Source organism: Trichechus manatus, unplaced genomic scaffold, assembly GCF_000243295.1.
Source record: "Trichechus manatus latirostris isolate Lorelei unplaced genomic scaffold, TriManLat1.0 scaffold00039, whole genome shotgun sequence".
NCBI classification, from domain to species: Eukaryota; Metazoa; Chordata; class Mammalia; order Sirenia; family Trichechidae; genus Trichechus; species Trichechus manatus.
Window position 1 is genome coordinate 19,844,926 of NW_004443975.1, and position 16,615 is coordinate 19,861,540.

At 39.2% G+C, this 16,615-nt stretch overlaps 1 protein-coding gene across 3 annotated transcripts in view; it reads left to right on the top strand.

Moving 5' to 3' along the window:
- ESRRG (estrogen related receptor gamma) overlaps window positions 1-16,615 on the top strand; it is a 641,420-nt gene that overhangs the window by 622,499 nt on the left and 2,306 nt on the right. For all 3 annotated transcript variants that reach the window (XM_004375935.2, XM_004375934.1, XM_004375933.2), the window contains one exon: window positions 3,313-3,582. In XM_004375935.2, coding sequence (XP_004375992.1) covers window positions 3,313-3,582 — 270 coding nt within the window. The remainder of the gene's footprint in view (window positions 1-3,312; window positions 3,583-16,615) is intronic.

The following is a 16,615-nucleotide window of genomic DNA, read 5'->3' on the forward strand; positions in this document are numbered from 1 at the left end:
GCTTTGGGACAGGAGAGTTCTTTGTGTTAGAGCCCAGATCTCAGAGGTTATTAGTAAAAGGGTTAAATTGCTGAAACTCAGCTATTTTTAAGCCAAGAAGAGATAAAAGTCCAGACTTTTATTCTACTTTGTAAAGCATTGATTGTCCTTTTTCCTACGGTTTTGCAAAAATGACTCTTCCTTTGATGGTTCAAATAGACTTGAGGCTATCAGGCAAACTTGCCATAATCTTCTGTGCTGTATCCATCACCCCACACTCCCCGACCCAACAAAAAGGAAAGAAAGAAAAACATGAGAATGTTCTCCCTGCCTTTTCCCTTCTTTTTATTTCATTGACTGCAAAAGTAAAAAGAAAGTTGGAGTTGCAAGAAGGATACACGCACACACACACACAAACCTATTGACACGGAAGAAGCAAATTGTAGGATCAACCTAAAAAATGAAATTTATTGCTCTTTTGCTTAATTAAACCCCAAAGAAATGTGTGAAACGTTGTCATGGCTGAAACATTGCGAATTTGTAAATCACAGGGACAAAAGGGGCCCTGTGCAACTTTAAAGTCTCTGCGCCGTAAATGTCGATAGAGTGCCTTCTCCATCATCAGCACTAAATTCACATTGATGCCTCTTTTCTTCTCTGTATTGATCCTTCCATGAGAACGTAGATTTGTATCTGTTAATTAATGCGTCCTGAAACAGCGTTTGTATTAATCAGGCAGATAAGAAAAATTGGATGCCTGCACCCTCCTGACAACCGTAAAAGTGCTGGGCCTGATAAAATCGTGGCTGGACCTCAATAAAAAAGTTCCTCCTTCCACTCAATAAACTAATCATCCTGCTTTTAATTATTCGGCAGAAAGATGTGTGGAGATTGGAGAATGTGTAAATCTATTTACTAACAGCAGTGTCTGGGAGGGAGAATAGGGCTGTCACAGGGCAGTGCTTCGGGCTACGCGCTCTGTCCATCTGCTGCTGCAGGAAAAAGAGCCTGAAACGAAGCGCGAGAACCACGACGAACGGAAAGTCCCCATTTCTTTTTGCTCAGAACTTTCCAGATGATAATTTATTTTTTTTCATCAGTTTAATTTACAGAAGAACCTCTTAGTCCCTTTTTTTGAGTTAGGTACTTGGATTTGCATTGAATCTTCCTTTTTGGAAGAGAGTAGAAAAAAAGAGCAATCCGTTTTTTTTTTTTTTTTTTTGGTGGGTGTAATATTAGCAAAATCAAAAGCCAGCGCTACTCAGGTTAGATAAGTATTCATTTTTGTATCCCTGTTTAAAATGTTATCAGTTGCTATATCGCTAATGATAAGAAGGTATTTGTTCATTTCACCCAAAATAGCAATTTGAAAAATAAAATGAAAAAAGATAAGACTTACGAAGCCAGTCCAAAGGAATCCCTGTTAAGTGACATGTAAGGGGCTTGATAAACAATGACAGAGTTGCTTTACGCATGCCCTAAGACCCCCCCTTAAGAAAAGCTTGACTAATCCCTTTTGATGATTTTATTAAGCACTTATAGTTAATGTTGCCGAAACGGCAAACCACTGGGTTTCGCCAACAGGACAGGAAATTATTTTCTTGTCCATCCAGTGCTGTAGTTTTAATAATATGTGGGCTATCAGCAGTTTGATATGAATACAACCAACAACAGGGGTCTAAGAAGGTGGGGCAGCCAGTGGGTATTTCTGTTAGGATTTGGGCAGTAGGGTCTAGAATAAAGAGAGTACAGTTAGGTTCCTTCAGCTGCATTGTTAAAATTTCCTTGTACTTCTGTCGAATTGCCGTACTGATGGCAGGACCTTAAATTATGGCACCATTACCCTCAGAAATGATAGGGTGGGCCATCACCTTGGAATTCCTGGATATCCCCTCAGAAATGGAAGCCAAGTTTTAAGAAACATTTCTTTTTTAGGACTCTTGGGGAAAACATTAGGCTGATAATGAGGCATCTTCGGTAACTTCTTTTTAGAACCTAGATCTAGTCACTCTGAGATACAAATATATCAGAGCTTTACTCCTAAGTAGGTTTAATTGTACTACTTCGTCCTTCCCTACTGAGCAAGGGTTTCTTTTTCTTTTCTTTTCTTTTTTTTTAACCATATTCTTTCAAGCTCAGAAAGGTTTAAGCATGCATGTGTGAATGCCACCCAGATTTGTAGTAAAGAATTGATGAAGCCGTGCAGGCATTTCAGATAAAAATGATATATAATATAGCTACACCTATTGAATGCATGTTATAAATTAGTGTTTGGATAGGCATTATTTTATACATGCCAAATGCAAAAATTAAGGTACAAGTAAATTGTCTTGCTCAAAGCGAAATATCCAATAGTAGCTCAGTGGAGCCAATATTTTCCTTCAGGATCTGGCTGTGTTCATTTCCCTCCCACTAAACTCCATTCCATCCGTATTTAACAGTACAAATAACTGGATCTCCATAACAAGAATAAGAAGCCCTGGTGGTGAAACAGTTAAGTGCTGGCTGCTAATGCAAAGATTGGCAGTTCAAACCCACCCAGCAGTTCCCCAGGAGAAAGACCTGGTGATCTGCTTCCGTAAATTATTTCAGCCTAGGAAATCCTATGGGGCAGTTCTACTGTGTCACATGGGGTCACTGTGAGTTGAATTGACTCAAAGGCACCTACCACCATCAACAATAACAAGATGGAATTGTGGCTTTCCTATTTGGTAAGAAGGGCTGGGCTGTTATGATATTCCACCCTATGTTATGCCAATAATCTGTTTTTAAGAAGGAATTCAAGTTTTAAATACCAGTGGGAGCAAAAATGGCCAATTAAGATGGCTCTGTTGGTTGTAAGCACGGTCATCCCTTACTGTTGCTTGTGACGTGATAGAAAATGTTTCTAAATCGCACTTCACTGTTGGCCTAAATGATTTTCCTTTGGTTTTGACTTCCGTTTACTTTTATATTGTTTAACAATTGTAGTTTTTATAGATGAGGTCGCTGAAAATCTGACTTCCTGTAAGACATTTATAAAGACTTCAGCCAGAAGTCAGGTATATTTAAAAATTACATGGCATTTTCTTCACAAATGAAAGACAAAACTACTTCTCTGTTACTTTCCCCTCAGGCGGATCTCTACAACCTGTAGAGAACACAGCAGACTGAAGCTCGTTTGTGACTTGACTTTGCCATTTGCAAAGTGATGAGTGGAAACTTGTAGAGCTTCTAATCAAAGCTCTGCATAACTTTGAGCACTGATGCAGAAGCCGAAGACCATTTGAAACTAATGTTGCATTATGAAATTATGGCTGTAAAGTAACTTGATCTGCCCATCTTCCCATGCAGGCTTCTCCACCCTATCCCTGGCGGACCAGATGAGTCTTCTGCAGAGTGCTTGGATGGAAATTTTGATCCTTGGCGTCGTATACCGATCCCTGTCGTTCGAAGATGAACTTGTCTATGCAGACGATTATATAATGGATGAAGACCAGTCCAAATTAGCAGGCCTTCTTGACCTAAATAATGCTATCCTGCAGCTGGTAAAGAAATACAAGAGCATGAAGCTGGAGAAAGAAGAATTTGTCACCCTCAAAGCTATAGCTCTTGCTAATTCAGGTTGGCATATTGACATGGTTGACATTACATATTTTAATATGTCAGTTTTACCCCTTGCCTTAAGTTCTTCTTCAGGGATTTGCTAGACCCAGTTTGTAAATTCTGTAAGAGTCAGCAAAATTATAATCATTTTAGCTTTCTTGTGAAAAGTGAGAAGTAAAAGAAATAAACGAAAAGGGAGTTATTTGTATTTTACTCGCTTATTGGAAGCTGTGAAACTTTTGCCACCTAATACAATTACTAACTTGGACCATAGCAAAGTAGAAGCTCTTGTTGGAGGAGAATTAATAGATACTCTTAGGACAAAATGAAGCCGCATTGTGTTTTATGCACGAGTCAGAATAGGTGTGAACTGTGAATACACACCAAACATTTTCTCCCCTCAAAGATGCTAATTGTGCAATTGGAAAAATATATTTAGTGTGGTTGTTAATTCTGGTTATCAGGGAAGACTCTGTTTTCTCACATTCTGGAATTCTCTAGGAGTAAACTTTTGCTGGAGGAGTATTCCTCCCAAAGGCACTAGGTATGCAGCAAAGGTTAAGAATTAAGGGAATGAATTTTCTTTGCATTTGAACTGAAACGTGCTAAAATAGGGAACAACCTATGATAAGTCAAAATCGTTGGGGCTTTGTTGTTTTTCCCTCTGTGCCTCTCCTAAGGCTTTATCGTGGTCTTAAGGCTCTTTTAGCATTTGCATAAAGTTCAGGATAGATCCCTCCTTAATGACGTGCCGATCGTTAGATACCTGCATGTCAATAACATGCTCTGATGCTGTGTACCATTGACAGTCACACCGTGCCCCTCCATCTGCCTTTGTTTTGACCCTATCTTTGAACTTTATCTTGGTTGCTGGCCAGTAGTTTTCCCTTTAATTACAAGAAGGAAACTGTCAATAAAATCTGTTAAATGGGATGCAATGAGTGGCTTGAATGGGTGGACGACTATTTGTTCAAATTCTACAGCATTCAAGGTATTGACAGTTTGTTTTCTGGGGCCATATGTGACGATCAATCTCAGGCTGGGCTCAGCCGCGCTGAAAAATGAAAAACCAGATTGCTTCTGCTGACTTGTGGATGACGACTTTGTGATTTGGAGCAAACCTGGTGAGATGAGACCCTCTGCCCAGATTGCCCCCATGAGAGCCAGGGGCGCGTGACTGTTTTTAGAAATAATTTTTAATTGATTTTGTAATTAACAGTTCATCTGCAATATTGATGCATGAATCCTTGGGCTGATAGGAGGGAAATTGTTTTCAACAATTACTACTCACCCCTCTTCTTTCTCTCCTCTGTGAAGATGTGAAATATGATTACTTATGAAAAACAGCATTGTTGTTACAAACCCTCAAGAACCAGAACCCCTCCTCCTGCTCTCTGGAAGATCAAAGTGGGAAATGAAATGGAATTTTTCTGAGAGTTTATTAGTTGGCATGAACCGTACATTGTAGCAGCTCTTACAGTTAGATAAAAGATTTTGCTGCAGTACTTTGGGGAAGAGTTTTTGTTTGGTGATCGCAAAATGATTCTAATTTAAAACATTTATAGCTGCTAGTTACTGGATTAATTATTTTGAAATACAGCAAGCATGCCTTACATCTTTTACCTTCTGTGCCAAATTGCTTAAGATTTATTAACTGATCGTAAATGCTGAGTAATGCTGAAACTCTATCAGAACTTTTAGCTGTTAGATGTAGACATTATGAATATGTATTATAATTCCGAGTACCTGAATTAATTAGTAGCAGAATGTCTGTCTTTGTTGTTTAGAAGTATAATCATTAATATTTTTGATAGTAAATATTCTAATCCCACATACTCTGCCGTTTAGGGAAGGAAAAGACCTATTTTATTTAAAGATCAAGTTAGTTTCTTTTTCTTGTTTAAAGCCAGAAAGAGTTAACAAGCCCTCCCTTTTTCTTTTATCATAGTACAGAGTTGAGTAGCATTGCTTTCTCATGGAAAAATTCTCCGTGTTGCAAAATTTTCCTGCAAGTGATTCTAACATTCTTTTAGCCTCTCAATACCAAAAAAAAAAAAAAAAATTAAATTAGATAACAGTCCATACTAAAGGAGAAATGAGTAAGTAGTGTAAGGACTATTTTAATCTCTAAATTATGCCACATCTCTTGTGTCGCATAAACATGGCTTTCTCTCACCCACCCAACCCCCAGGCCCCACCGTTTGAGCTTGGAATAAACTACGCAGAAAGTCATTTTCTTTGATACTATCAATGTGATGCTGTTATTCCATCTTATCAAGCGTTATTTGCAGGACAGCAATGAAGTTGTCCATTCAGGCTTGCTTAGATCCAGTGTAAGTTTCTCAAAACTGCTCATAAACACATCAATATGAAAATATTCTAATGCTGTTCATAGAGACCCTAAAAAGTTCCTAGGTGCTCCTTTAAAATTTGAGGATTTCAGATTAATGTAGGTGATTTTTTGTACAAAAAAAATCTATTTTAGTGTTATTTATGTAGGTATATTAGCTTTCTCTGTATGCCTGTAGGTGTTAACAACCATTGTCTCATTTATCCAAATTATCAGCTTATTTTAAACATCTGTCTTATACAATAATTATAAATGTTGTGCTTTTGCTTGGGAAATAGGAAATTGGCTTCCTGATAATGGCTGTCATTTTTTGGTAGCTATGTTTCTGTCGTATGTGAATGCAGGAATACTCATAAACCAGGACACCACTGGGAGTGTATTCCCTATCATCACATGTATAACTAAAGAAACAATGTATCATGGACTCATTCGGCAAATCTCACATTCAAATATCTGAAAACCTTTTGGCTATTGTGAATAGTGCTGCAATGAACATTGATGTACAAGTCTCTATTTGAGTCCCTGCTTTCAAGTCTTTTGGGTATATACCTAGGAGTGGAATTGTTGGGTCATACGGTAGTTCTATTTTTAGTTTTTTGAGGAACCAGCACACTGTTTTCCACAACAGCTGTACCATTTTGCATTCCCACCAGCAATGGGTAAGAGTTCTAATTTCCCCACATCCTTGCCAACATTTGTTATTTTCTGGTTGTTTGTTTGTTTTTTTATCTTAGCCATCCTAGTGGAAGTGAAATGGTATCTCATTGTGGTTTTGATTTGCATCTCTCTGATGGCTGATGATGCTGAGCATCTTTTTATGTGTTTGGTGGCCATTTGAATGTCCTCTTTGGTGAAATATCTGTTCAAATCCTTTGCCCGTTTTGTGATTGGGTTATTTGTCTTTTTGTTGTTAAGTTGTCAAAGTTTTATATATATTTTGATTATTAGATTTTTGTCGGATACGTAAATGCCCATGAACAGATGACTGGATAAACAAAATGTGGTATATACATACAATGGAATACTACTCAGCCAGTAGGAGAAATGAAGTCTTGATACATGCTATAGTATGGATGGAGCTTGAAGACATTATGCTGAGTGAAATAAGTCAGTCTCAAAAGGACAAAGATTATATGACCTCGCTTATATAAAAAGACAAGAAAAGGCAAATGTATATAGAGACCAGACTTTATTAGTGGTTAGCAGAGGAGGAGAGAGGGGAAAAGGGGAGTGAACATTGGTGGAAATATTCCATTGATTAAGGGTAGGGTTGTGCAGCCAATTATTGTAATTGCTGTCAATAAGTTGTACACTTGTAAAAAGTTGAATTGGCAAAAGTTGTGTGATAAATATATTTACAACAACAACCCAAAAAAAGAGAGTAGCTGCTGAGGCTGCTTTTGTACAAACAGAAACCTCATGTGATTTGGTTTCTTGGTTTGGAAGTTTTAGGGTCATGGTTTCATGGGACATCCCAGTTAATTGGCCTAATAACGTGCTTAGTGCTTCTGTTCTACCTCCTAGTTCGTTGCATAGTGCCTGGGGTCTTAAAAGCTTGCAGACAGCCATCCAAAGCACACCAGTTGGTCTCTATTCACCTGGAGCAACAGAGGAAGAAGGAGAGCCAGGAATAGAAGGAGGATATGGAATGTGTGGCTAATTGTCTCCATGAACAACTGCCTCCTGTGTCATGAGACCAGAAGAACTGGATAGTGCCTAGCCACTATTACTGAACATTTTGATCAAAGATTCTATAGAAAAATCCTGATCAAAAGGGGCAAAATTTAGAACAGAATCTGAAATTCTCATGGACTCCAGACTTCCTGGATCTATGAAGGTTGGATGAACCCCTAAAATTATTAGTCTGAGATAATCTTTAAACCTTAAATCAAAATATCCCCTGAAGTCTTCTTAAAAACAAACGATAGTTTAGTTTAACTAGTAAAAAAGTCTGCCTTGAGCATTACGTTCTTTTAAGAACTATCTATATGGGATCAAATTGACAACAGCAACTTGAAAGATTACATAGGAACCTTAGGGGGCAGTGGGTTTATGTTAATGGGAGAGGAACAACTCAGAAAAGGAGGAAGAGAATCATCGTACAACCCAAAGAATGTAATCAATTTCACTGAACGGTACATGTAGAAGCTGTTAAATTGGTCTATGCTTTGCTGTGTATGGAGCCCTGGTGGTACAGTGGTTAAGTGTTCGGCTGCTAACCGAAAGGCTGGCAGTTCAAATCCACCAGCCACTCCTTGGAAACCCTGTGGGGCAGTTCTACTCTGTCCTGTAGGATCGCTGTGAGTCGGAATTGACTTGACAGCAACGGGTTGGAGGGTTGTCATACGTGCACCAAGTGGTTAGATCGATCTCTAGAATTCTTTCTATATTGGAAATTCTATGGTTCTCTAATTATTTTGTGAGAGCCCTGGTTGCACAGTGGTTAAGCGCTCAGCTGCTAACGGAAAGGTCGGTGGATTGAATTTACCAGCTGCTCCTTGGGAGAAAGATATGGCAATCTGCTTCAGTAAAGATTATAGCCTTGGAAACCCTAAGTTCTACTCTGTCCTGTAGCATAGCTATGAGTCAGAATCAACTCAGTGGCAATGTTTTTGTTTTTATTTTTAATTTTATTGTGTTTTGGGTGAAAGTTTGCAGTGCAAATTAGTTTCTTATTCAAAAATTTATACACAAATTGTTTTGTGACATTGTTTGCAGTCCCTGCAATGTGTTAGCACTCTCTCACTTTCCCTTCCCACTTTTCCCTTTCCGGGTTCCCTGTGTCCATTCATCCAGTTTTCCTGTCCCTCCCTGCCTTCTCCTCTTTGCTTTTGGGCAGGTGTTGCCCATTTGGTCTCTTCTACTTGATTGAACTAAGAAGCACGTTCCTCACATGTGTTGTTGTTAGTTTTATAGGCCTGTCTAATCCTTGGCTGATAGGTGGACGTCGGGAGTGGCTTCATTTCTGAGTTAGCAGGGTGTCCGGGGGCCATAGTCTTGGGGATTCCTCCCGTCTGTGTCAGACCAGTAAGTCTGGTCTTTATTTGTGAATTTGAATTTTGTTCTACATTTTTCTCCTGCTGTGTCTGGAACCCTCTATCGTGATCCCTGTCAGAGCGGTCGGTTGTAGTAGCCAGGCACCATCTAGTTCTTCTGGGCTCAGGCTGGTGGAGGCTGTGGTTCATGTGATCCATTAGTCCTTTGGGCTAATATTGCCCTTGTGTCTTTGGTTTTCTTCATTCTCCTTTGCTCTGAACGTGATGGGACCAACTGATGTGTTTTAGATGGTCACTTGCAAGTTTTTAAGGCCCCAGACACTACTCACCAAAGTATGATGTAGAACATTTTCCTTATGAACTATATTATGCCAGTTGACTTAGATGTCCCCCGAGACCATGACCCCGGCCCCAGCCCCAGTAACTCAGTGTCTCAAGGTGTTTGGATGTGTCTAGGAAGCTTCAATGGTTTTACCTTGGTCAAGTTGTGTTGACTTTTTGCTTGTATTGTGTGTTATCTTACTCTTCACTAAATTCACACTTCTCTACTATCTAGTTAGTGATTTCTCCTCCTCACCCCTTCCCTCCCTCAGAACCATCAAAAATTGGTTTGTTTCTGTGTGTAAACCTTATCTTGGGTTTTTATAAGAGTGGTCTCATAAACAGTATTTGTCCTTTTGTGATTGACTTATTTCGCTCGGCATAATGTGGGTTTTTTTAAAAAACTACTTTTATCAGTCTATTGGAGAATATAATAAAATATAACTACAAGCATTTTGGGTAAGATTATATCATAGGATTCTTTTCTCTAATTGGTTCTATTGACTCTTATGTCTAAGAGTTTGAAACTATTATCATCAGCCCCAAGGTAACACATTCATTTTTATATACTGGAAGATTAAAAACAGTTTAAGATTATGAATCATTTCTATCCTGATTATTCTCTTTTGCCCAAGTCAAGAGAGCATAGCTGTCCCTCACATCCCAACCATTGTCACCTGACCTCACTCAAAACTTGTAGCCATGTGAGCCCAAGACATACAAGAAAAAGCAGAATCTACAGGCTTGAAGGCGAGTTTTCTTTTTACTTCTACACAGTATTTCTGGAACAACAGCATCTTTTGATGTAAAGCAGTAGTTTACATTTTGGTCATTATTTTTAAATCACAAGTGGTTATAACCACCCCGTGAGGGTAACAAATATCCTGTCTTACTCTTGCAGTCATCATGTCCTTGCGTTTGTGATTTTGTCTCTAAATGGCTGTCCCTAGACTTACGCTCACCCATTTACCAAAAAAAAAAAAAAAAATTCTTGTGGCTTTTTTAGTCTCCTTTAATCTACAAGTTCCTCAGCCATTTTCATCTTCTTACAGTTGATGTGTTGGAGAGCTCGGGGCGTTTGACCTGCAGAGGTTACCGCAGTGTAGACTTTGCAGACGGCATGCTCCTGGGGCAGCTCATCATGTGCCTCTGCTTTTTTCATCCCTGCAAATTGGCGGCTAGATCCAGAGGCTTAATCAGATTCAGGTTCTATCACTGTGGTACCCGTAGGTGCTGTGTTGTTCATGGGGAGACACAAAACGTCTGTTTGTCTGTGTTTTTGTGATGTTAGCAGTGATGCTTATTGTTCAAATCCAGTTGGGTGCTGCAAAATGGTGATTTGTAAACTTATCATTTCTTTTCATTCATATGTATAAAAGTGATGCTTTCTCTCACCTCTTATTTGGTTACCAGTGGTACAATTTGTACAGCAAAAGGAAGATAAATGGCTAATTGTTTCTCTTTATTTACCAATTTTTAAGAAGAATCGGTGTCCCGTCTTAATTTGAAGGTCACCAATCAGCGTTTGGAAACCCTGGTGGTACAGTGGTTAAGAGCTATGCTTGTGAACCAAAAGGTTGGCAGTTCACATCTACCAGGCGCTCCTTGGAAATCCTATGGGGCAGTTCTACTCTGTCCTATAGGTTCACTATGAGTCGGAATCGACTCGATGGCAACGGGTAATCAGCGTTTTGTTTTTAATGTAATTATAAACTCACATATTGCAACTACCATCTTTTTTGAAGCTCACATCATTCCATTTTTGGTCAGTGGAAACCTCTTCATGTAGATTTCTGGAATCTTTTTGACTGACCCAGTATCATAAATAATATGCTTGTATCTGGTATGACAAGATGTTCCAGACTCATCGTTTAAGTATTTCCTGGCTGGGGCCTGGAATCAGACCAGAGTCTGGGTGTTAGAGGTGCTTATTGCTGGATTACTAGGTTGGTCTTTCTTTCTAGGCCTCTTCAGTGGGCAGAGCTAGGAACACCCCCCGCCCCTCCACACACACACAGTAATCTGATTGCATGTATTTTTAAGAGGGCTTCATCAGCAAAGACAGATACCATTAATTCAAAGTCAAGACTACAGATTTTTATTATTGTCTGTAATTGTTTTTATTCATTTAACCTCTTTCATATTACTTCCATATCTGCTTTCTTCCATACTGAGAATTCTGATTTCCAAGAACACAGAGGATGACAGAATAGACTGTCCTATCATTATATATTTTAACCTACATTACACATAATACAGTCCCAAAATAACAACACTAATATACTACTACGACAAAAACTATCATTGAAGATAGTTAAAAACATTTGTTTTGTTCATATTCTCCCTGTCCTCCCCACATTTTATAGTTATCCTATATTGACATTGTGATTAAATACTATATTCTCTTCCTTTTCACCCTCATTTAAATCTAGTTCTGAGAATAACTATATATTTTATATTCACCACTAGTTCTTATATGAAAATTTCTCTAGGCACTTTGGTTGTCTGAAGCTGGTTCTGTAATAGATTCTTCAGGAGGGGCTCATGGGAACAATATTCACTGAGTTTTGAATATTGATAACTTGAAAGTCAGTTTTGCTGAGTATAAAATTATCAACTCACTTTCTCCCCTTGAGTATCTTAAATCTATTACTTCAATTTCTTCTAGCACAGTGCATCGCTATTTAAAAGTTTGATGATAATCTCATTTTCTTGCCCATAGAAATCTTGCCTTTTGCCTAGATTCACCAAAAAAACAAAACCCCCCCCCAGAAAGGATTTTTTTTTTTTTTCTTCTTTAAATCCAGGAATTTAACTAGGATATATCTTTGTGTTCGTGATTCTGGGTCAATATCCTCAGACACGTACACCTTCAATATGAAGTTTCAGTTTTTTTTCAGGGAAGTTTTTTGAATTGTGGATTTTAGTATGTGTTTTATGCTCTTGTTTCATTTCCTTTTTTTCTATATATTCTTTGCCTGTCTTTAATATTTGCTACTTTCACCTGAATACTTTTTTAATGTCTTTATATAGTTGATTTTTTATGATTTTAAAAAAAATTTCTCCTTCTTAATCTCTCTCTCAAGAAATTGTCTGTTGTGTTTATTTGCTCTTGTGGTCATTCTTGTTTAGTCTTAGTCACTGAAAGGATATTTTTTCACTTCTGATTCCTTCCTGAGTTCTAATTTTTTTTTTTTTTTTAGTTCTAATTTGGATTTCTGTTTGTCTTTAACGTGTTGTATCTTTATTGTGAGGAGTCCTGGTGGCACAGTGGTTGAGTGCTCAGCTGCTAACTGAAGGGCCAGTGGTTCAAACCTTCCAGCTGCTCTGCGGGAGAAAGATGTGGCGGTCTGCTTCCGTAAAGATTACAGCCTTGGAAATTCTCTGGGGCAGTTCTACTCTGTCCTGTAGGATCACTGTGAGTCGGAATCAACTTGACGACAGTGGGTTTGTTTTTATTTTTCTTTATTGTTATGTCTTTTAGTACATTTTGAAATAGAAGAGTATATTTTTGATCAGTTCTATGGGGATGACTTTCTGTAGAGATTGCATTCTCTTCCTTATTCTTTTTTTTTTTTTTTTCAAATATTAGCTTTTATGAATTTGGACCTCAACACTTGTTCATTTTTCCATGACATTAGTTTACCTGAATAAAGAGGTATAGTTCAGGGGAGGTGTCTAACGTCCCGGAACTCCTGCGTCTGTTTTTTTATTGTTTAGTGGTTTGCTTGTTGAGATTTTCATTCCTTGTTTTTATTTGGGCTGTCTCTTTCCTTGACGTCTAGCTTGCCTATCCTGCTCTATTTTGATTCTATTCCTAGCAGTTTCTCCTGAAGGTGGAGCTGTCCTCTGAAAGGACCCTTGTTGGGTCAATTCTGAGAGTTCACGGTGCTCCATCTCCTCCATTCCTTACCTGAGGGCCCCTTGCTGTAAGCCACCCTAGAGTGGACCAGACCCCTCCCAGTTTCATTTGCTCTTCTCACATTAGCCACCTCTTTCTGGTGAATATCTGATGCTGTATTGGAGTTCTCCTGTTCTCAGATCCGTCACAGGCTCTGTGCTCCCTTCTGCTTCACTCAGACAGATGCCAGTGCCATCCAGGCCTGTGGCTATTGGGGGTTTTCGGGGACATCTTGTCACCTCGTTTTGTTGTAAATGTTGTCCACAGGATTTTAGTTTTGCCATTTAGTTGTTGTGTCTGATTTCTTTATGTGCAGATCTGGAGAGAATAAAAAACTCTGCAACTGTGATCGCCGTCTTCCTAGAATCCAGTCTACCCCTTTTTAATCAAAACTTTATATTTGGCTGTTTTTTTTTAAATATCTTAAGACCAGCTATCCAGTGGCTCAGTGGTTAAGCACTCAGCTACTAACCAAAAGGTCGGTGGTTCGAACCCACCAGCCTCTCTGTGGAAGAAAGATGCGGCATTCTGCTTCTATAAAGATTTATAGCCTTGGAAGCCCTATGGAGCAGTTCTACTCTGTCCTATAGGGTCACTATGAGTTGGAATCGACTTGACAGCAAAGGGTTATTTATGTTAATCAAGAGCCAACTTGCCACGCAGTCCACCCATGTTCTTCAGTACCCAGCGCCAGCTTTTGCTCATTTTCTGTCCTTCGTTTTATGATGGGAATTGCATTGCCCTACCCTAACTACTCCTCTTCTTCGTGTAGGCAGTTTAAAAACACTGAAGAAAGTCGACACCTGGTGTTCCACACAAGAGGTCACTCTTGGTGTGGTTGGTTGATATTATGCACTAGACTTGACTCTGAATGTATTTTTCTGTTCCTTATATACAACATTATCCTCATAATGAGATTTGACACCATTGAGAGACTGTCACCAAAAGTGAGCTACAAGTCCTGAACACAATTCTCAATAGACTGGGCGTTTTCTTCAGTAGCTGTGCCCGTGTCCACAGTGATTAATACTTTCATTATGGAGAAGATGATGTTTTATTCCAAGTAAGATATACAAATAAAATCTTCCTTTGCAGTGGCTCCAAGTCTCACTGAATTGTACAGCCTCAGGCATAAGGCTGCTTAACTATCCTCCCAAAAGGAATGGTCCGAACTGGACACATTCCTTTAGGATTCCACTTCACAGAGTTAAAAACTTTGGAAGTTACAGGAGGGTTCTATTTTGTAATTAGGGTTTGAAACTTAAACAAGTGGTGAAAATATGTGTATCATTTGCACTTTGATTATCTTTTAAAAATGTGACTCACTGAGAGTAGCATTTGTTTGTCTTATTGTCTAGCGCAGTAGTTCGCATCCCTGGCTTGGCAGTAGAATCGCCTATGTTAAAAAAAATTCTGATGTCTTGGACCCACCCCCAAATGTTCTGATTGACTATATCTGGGGGTGGGGGTTGGGTTTGGAGCCCTGGTGGCACAGTCATTAAGAGCTCGGCTGCTAACCATATAGTCGGCAGTTCGAATCCGACAGCTGCTCCTTGGAAACCCTATGGGGCAGTTCTACTCTGTCCTATAAGGTCACTATAAGTCAGAATCGACTCCATAGCAACGCGTTTGGTTTTAGGGGTAGGTTCAAGCGTCCAGGTTTTTTTTTTAACAATTCACCTGGTGATGTTAATGTGCAGCCCAGCCCTGTCTAGTTAGTTCATAAACCGATGATCCCCAGTATTAAGTTTAGCTGGTTCCCACTAGTACAAATCCTGGGACTATTTCTTTTAAAACATGAAATTAAAAAGAAATCACCAACAACAGCCAAAGCTACATAATTACATAAGCTGTTCCGTTGAGCCTGGCATAAACCTATACATTTAGGCAAAAGAACAAAACAAAGATTAAAGCTACAGAGCCAGAACTTGAACTAGGATCCCTAATGGAGATTAATATTTTCTTCAGCAGTCTGCCAGCTGAATCATGGTCTAATTAAATAGTTCAGATTTAGTGAGTTTGCGTTTAAAGTATTAACAGATCCAAGAATGGGTAAAACTAAGATGAGTTAGAATCTTCTCTGTAAATGGGAAGTTAAATTATCGTAGTAATTTGATTAAATCATTTTTAAATCTCTCATGCTAAATCACAGTCTTTAAAGAATAGTTTGAAGTCTTAATTGCTGTTTGTGAGCATATCTCTCTGCTATTTGTTCTCGCCTCATTTCCTGTGACATCCTATAATATATCTCCTGCTGGGCAAGACTAGTGGGAAAGGAAAGACGGGTTGGGGGCGGGGTGGCTGTGTAGCGGACTTCAAGCTTTAAGAGTCTGCCATGTGGAAGAAGTACTTTTTTTTCCATATTCTTCCCATTGTTAGAACCAGGACTGAAGCATGAAGTTAGAGACAGATTTGGGGAAAAGATGAAGAAGACATTTCTAATATTTAGTTCTGTCCCTTTGTAAAGCAGGGTGCTTGCTCTACATACAACTGGAAATGTCTCCATTTGGAATGTTGTAGAGAAGATTCCTTATGAAGGTTGAACCAGATAAGCTCAAAGGACAGCTTCAACTCATGAAAGAATTCGTGTCATGCCCAGTATTATACATTCTAGGAGCAAAATTGGAGTCAGAGAAACCTGAGTTTAAGCCTGACTCCGACGCTTACTACCTGTTTGCCTTGGGAAGGTCACTAAACTCTTGTGACTTTCATTTTCTTCTTTGCAAAGTGACATGAGAGCCACGAAGCTTCCAGGGTGGTTAGGACATGCAGTGAGGCAGCGTTCATAGAGCGCTTACCAGAGGCCTCACCAGGTACGGGTGATTAATAAATGGCATATTTATGATGTACGTATTTCTTCAGCTTGTTGTTTTGGTCTGCTTAGAAATCTTGTTGGGTCTTAATTTTGTTTTTTTTCTGTAAAGAGTGCAGTTTCTATTTTTCTGACCTGTTTTGACCTTTAGTCCCAGGACAGGATGGGCAAGTCTACCTCATCTCCCTTCGCACATGTACATGGTTCTCACCGCAGTCCTCTGTGTACTTAGAGACACGGCGTAGTGTGTCTCCGTGCCCATCGTGTTTCCTTCAAACAGCATTTAAATGCAAAAGGGAAGGAAAATGTTAGCATCATCCCTGTGAATTGTTTGCCATCACTACCATTACCAACCCTTAGATGACTTCAGAATTTATGTGTGCTTGTTTCTGGAAGAGGACACCATGGGAAACGGATGAGACCGCCGTGCTGAAAGGCATCAGACTGGAAAAGGCCCTAGGCAGAAACAGTTCACAGGGAAAGGCCAGGGTGTGTTTTAGCGGTGGCTTGAGTTCTCCTCCAGGGCACCACTCTCGAACACTTCCAACTTAGAAGGATTCCTTCTCTGAGTTCTACCAGGCAAGAATTCAATCGCAAGCAGTTTAGAATGGTATAGTAGAGTATATAGTATAGTACAGATAATATAGTACAGTATAGATAGTATAGTAAGT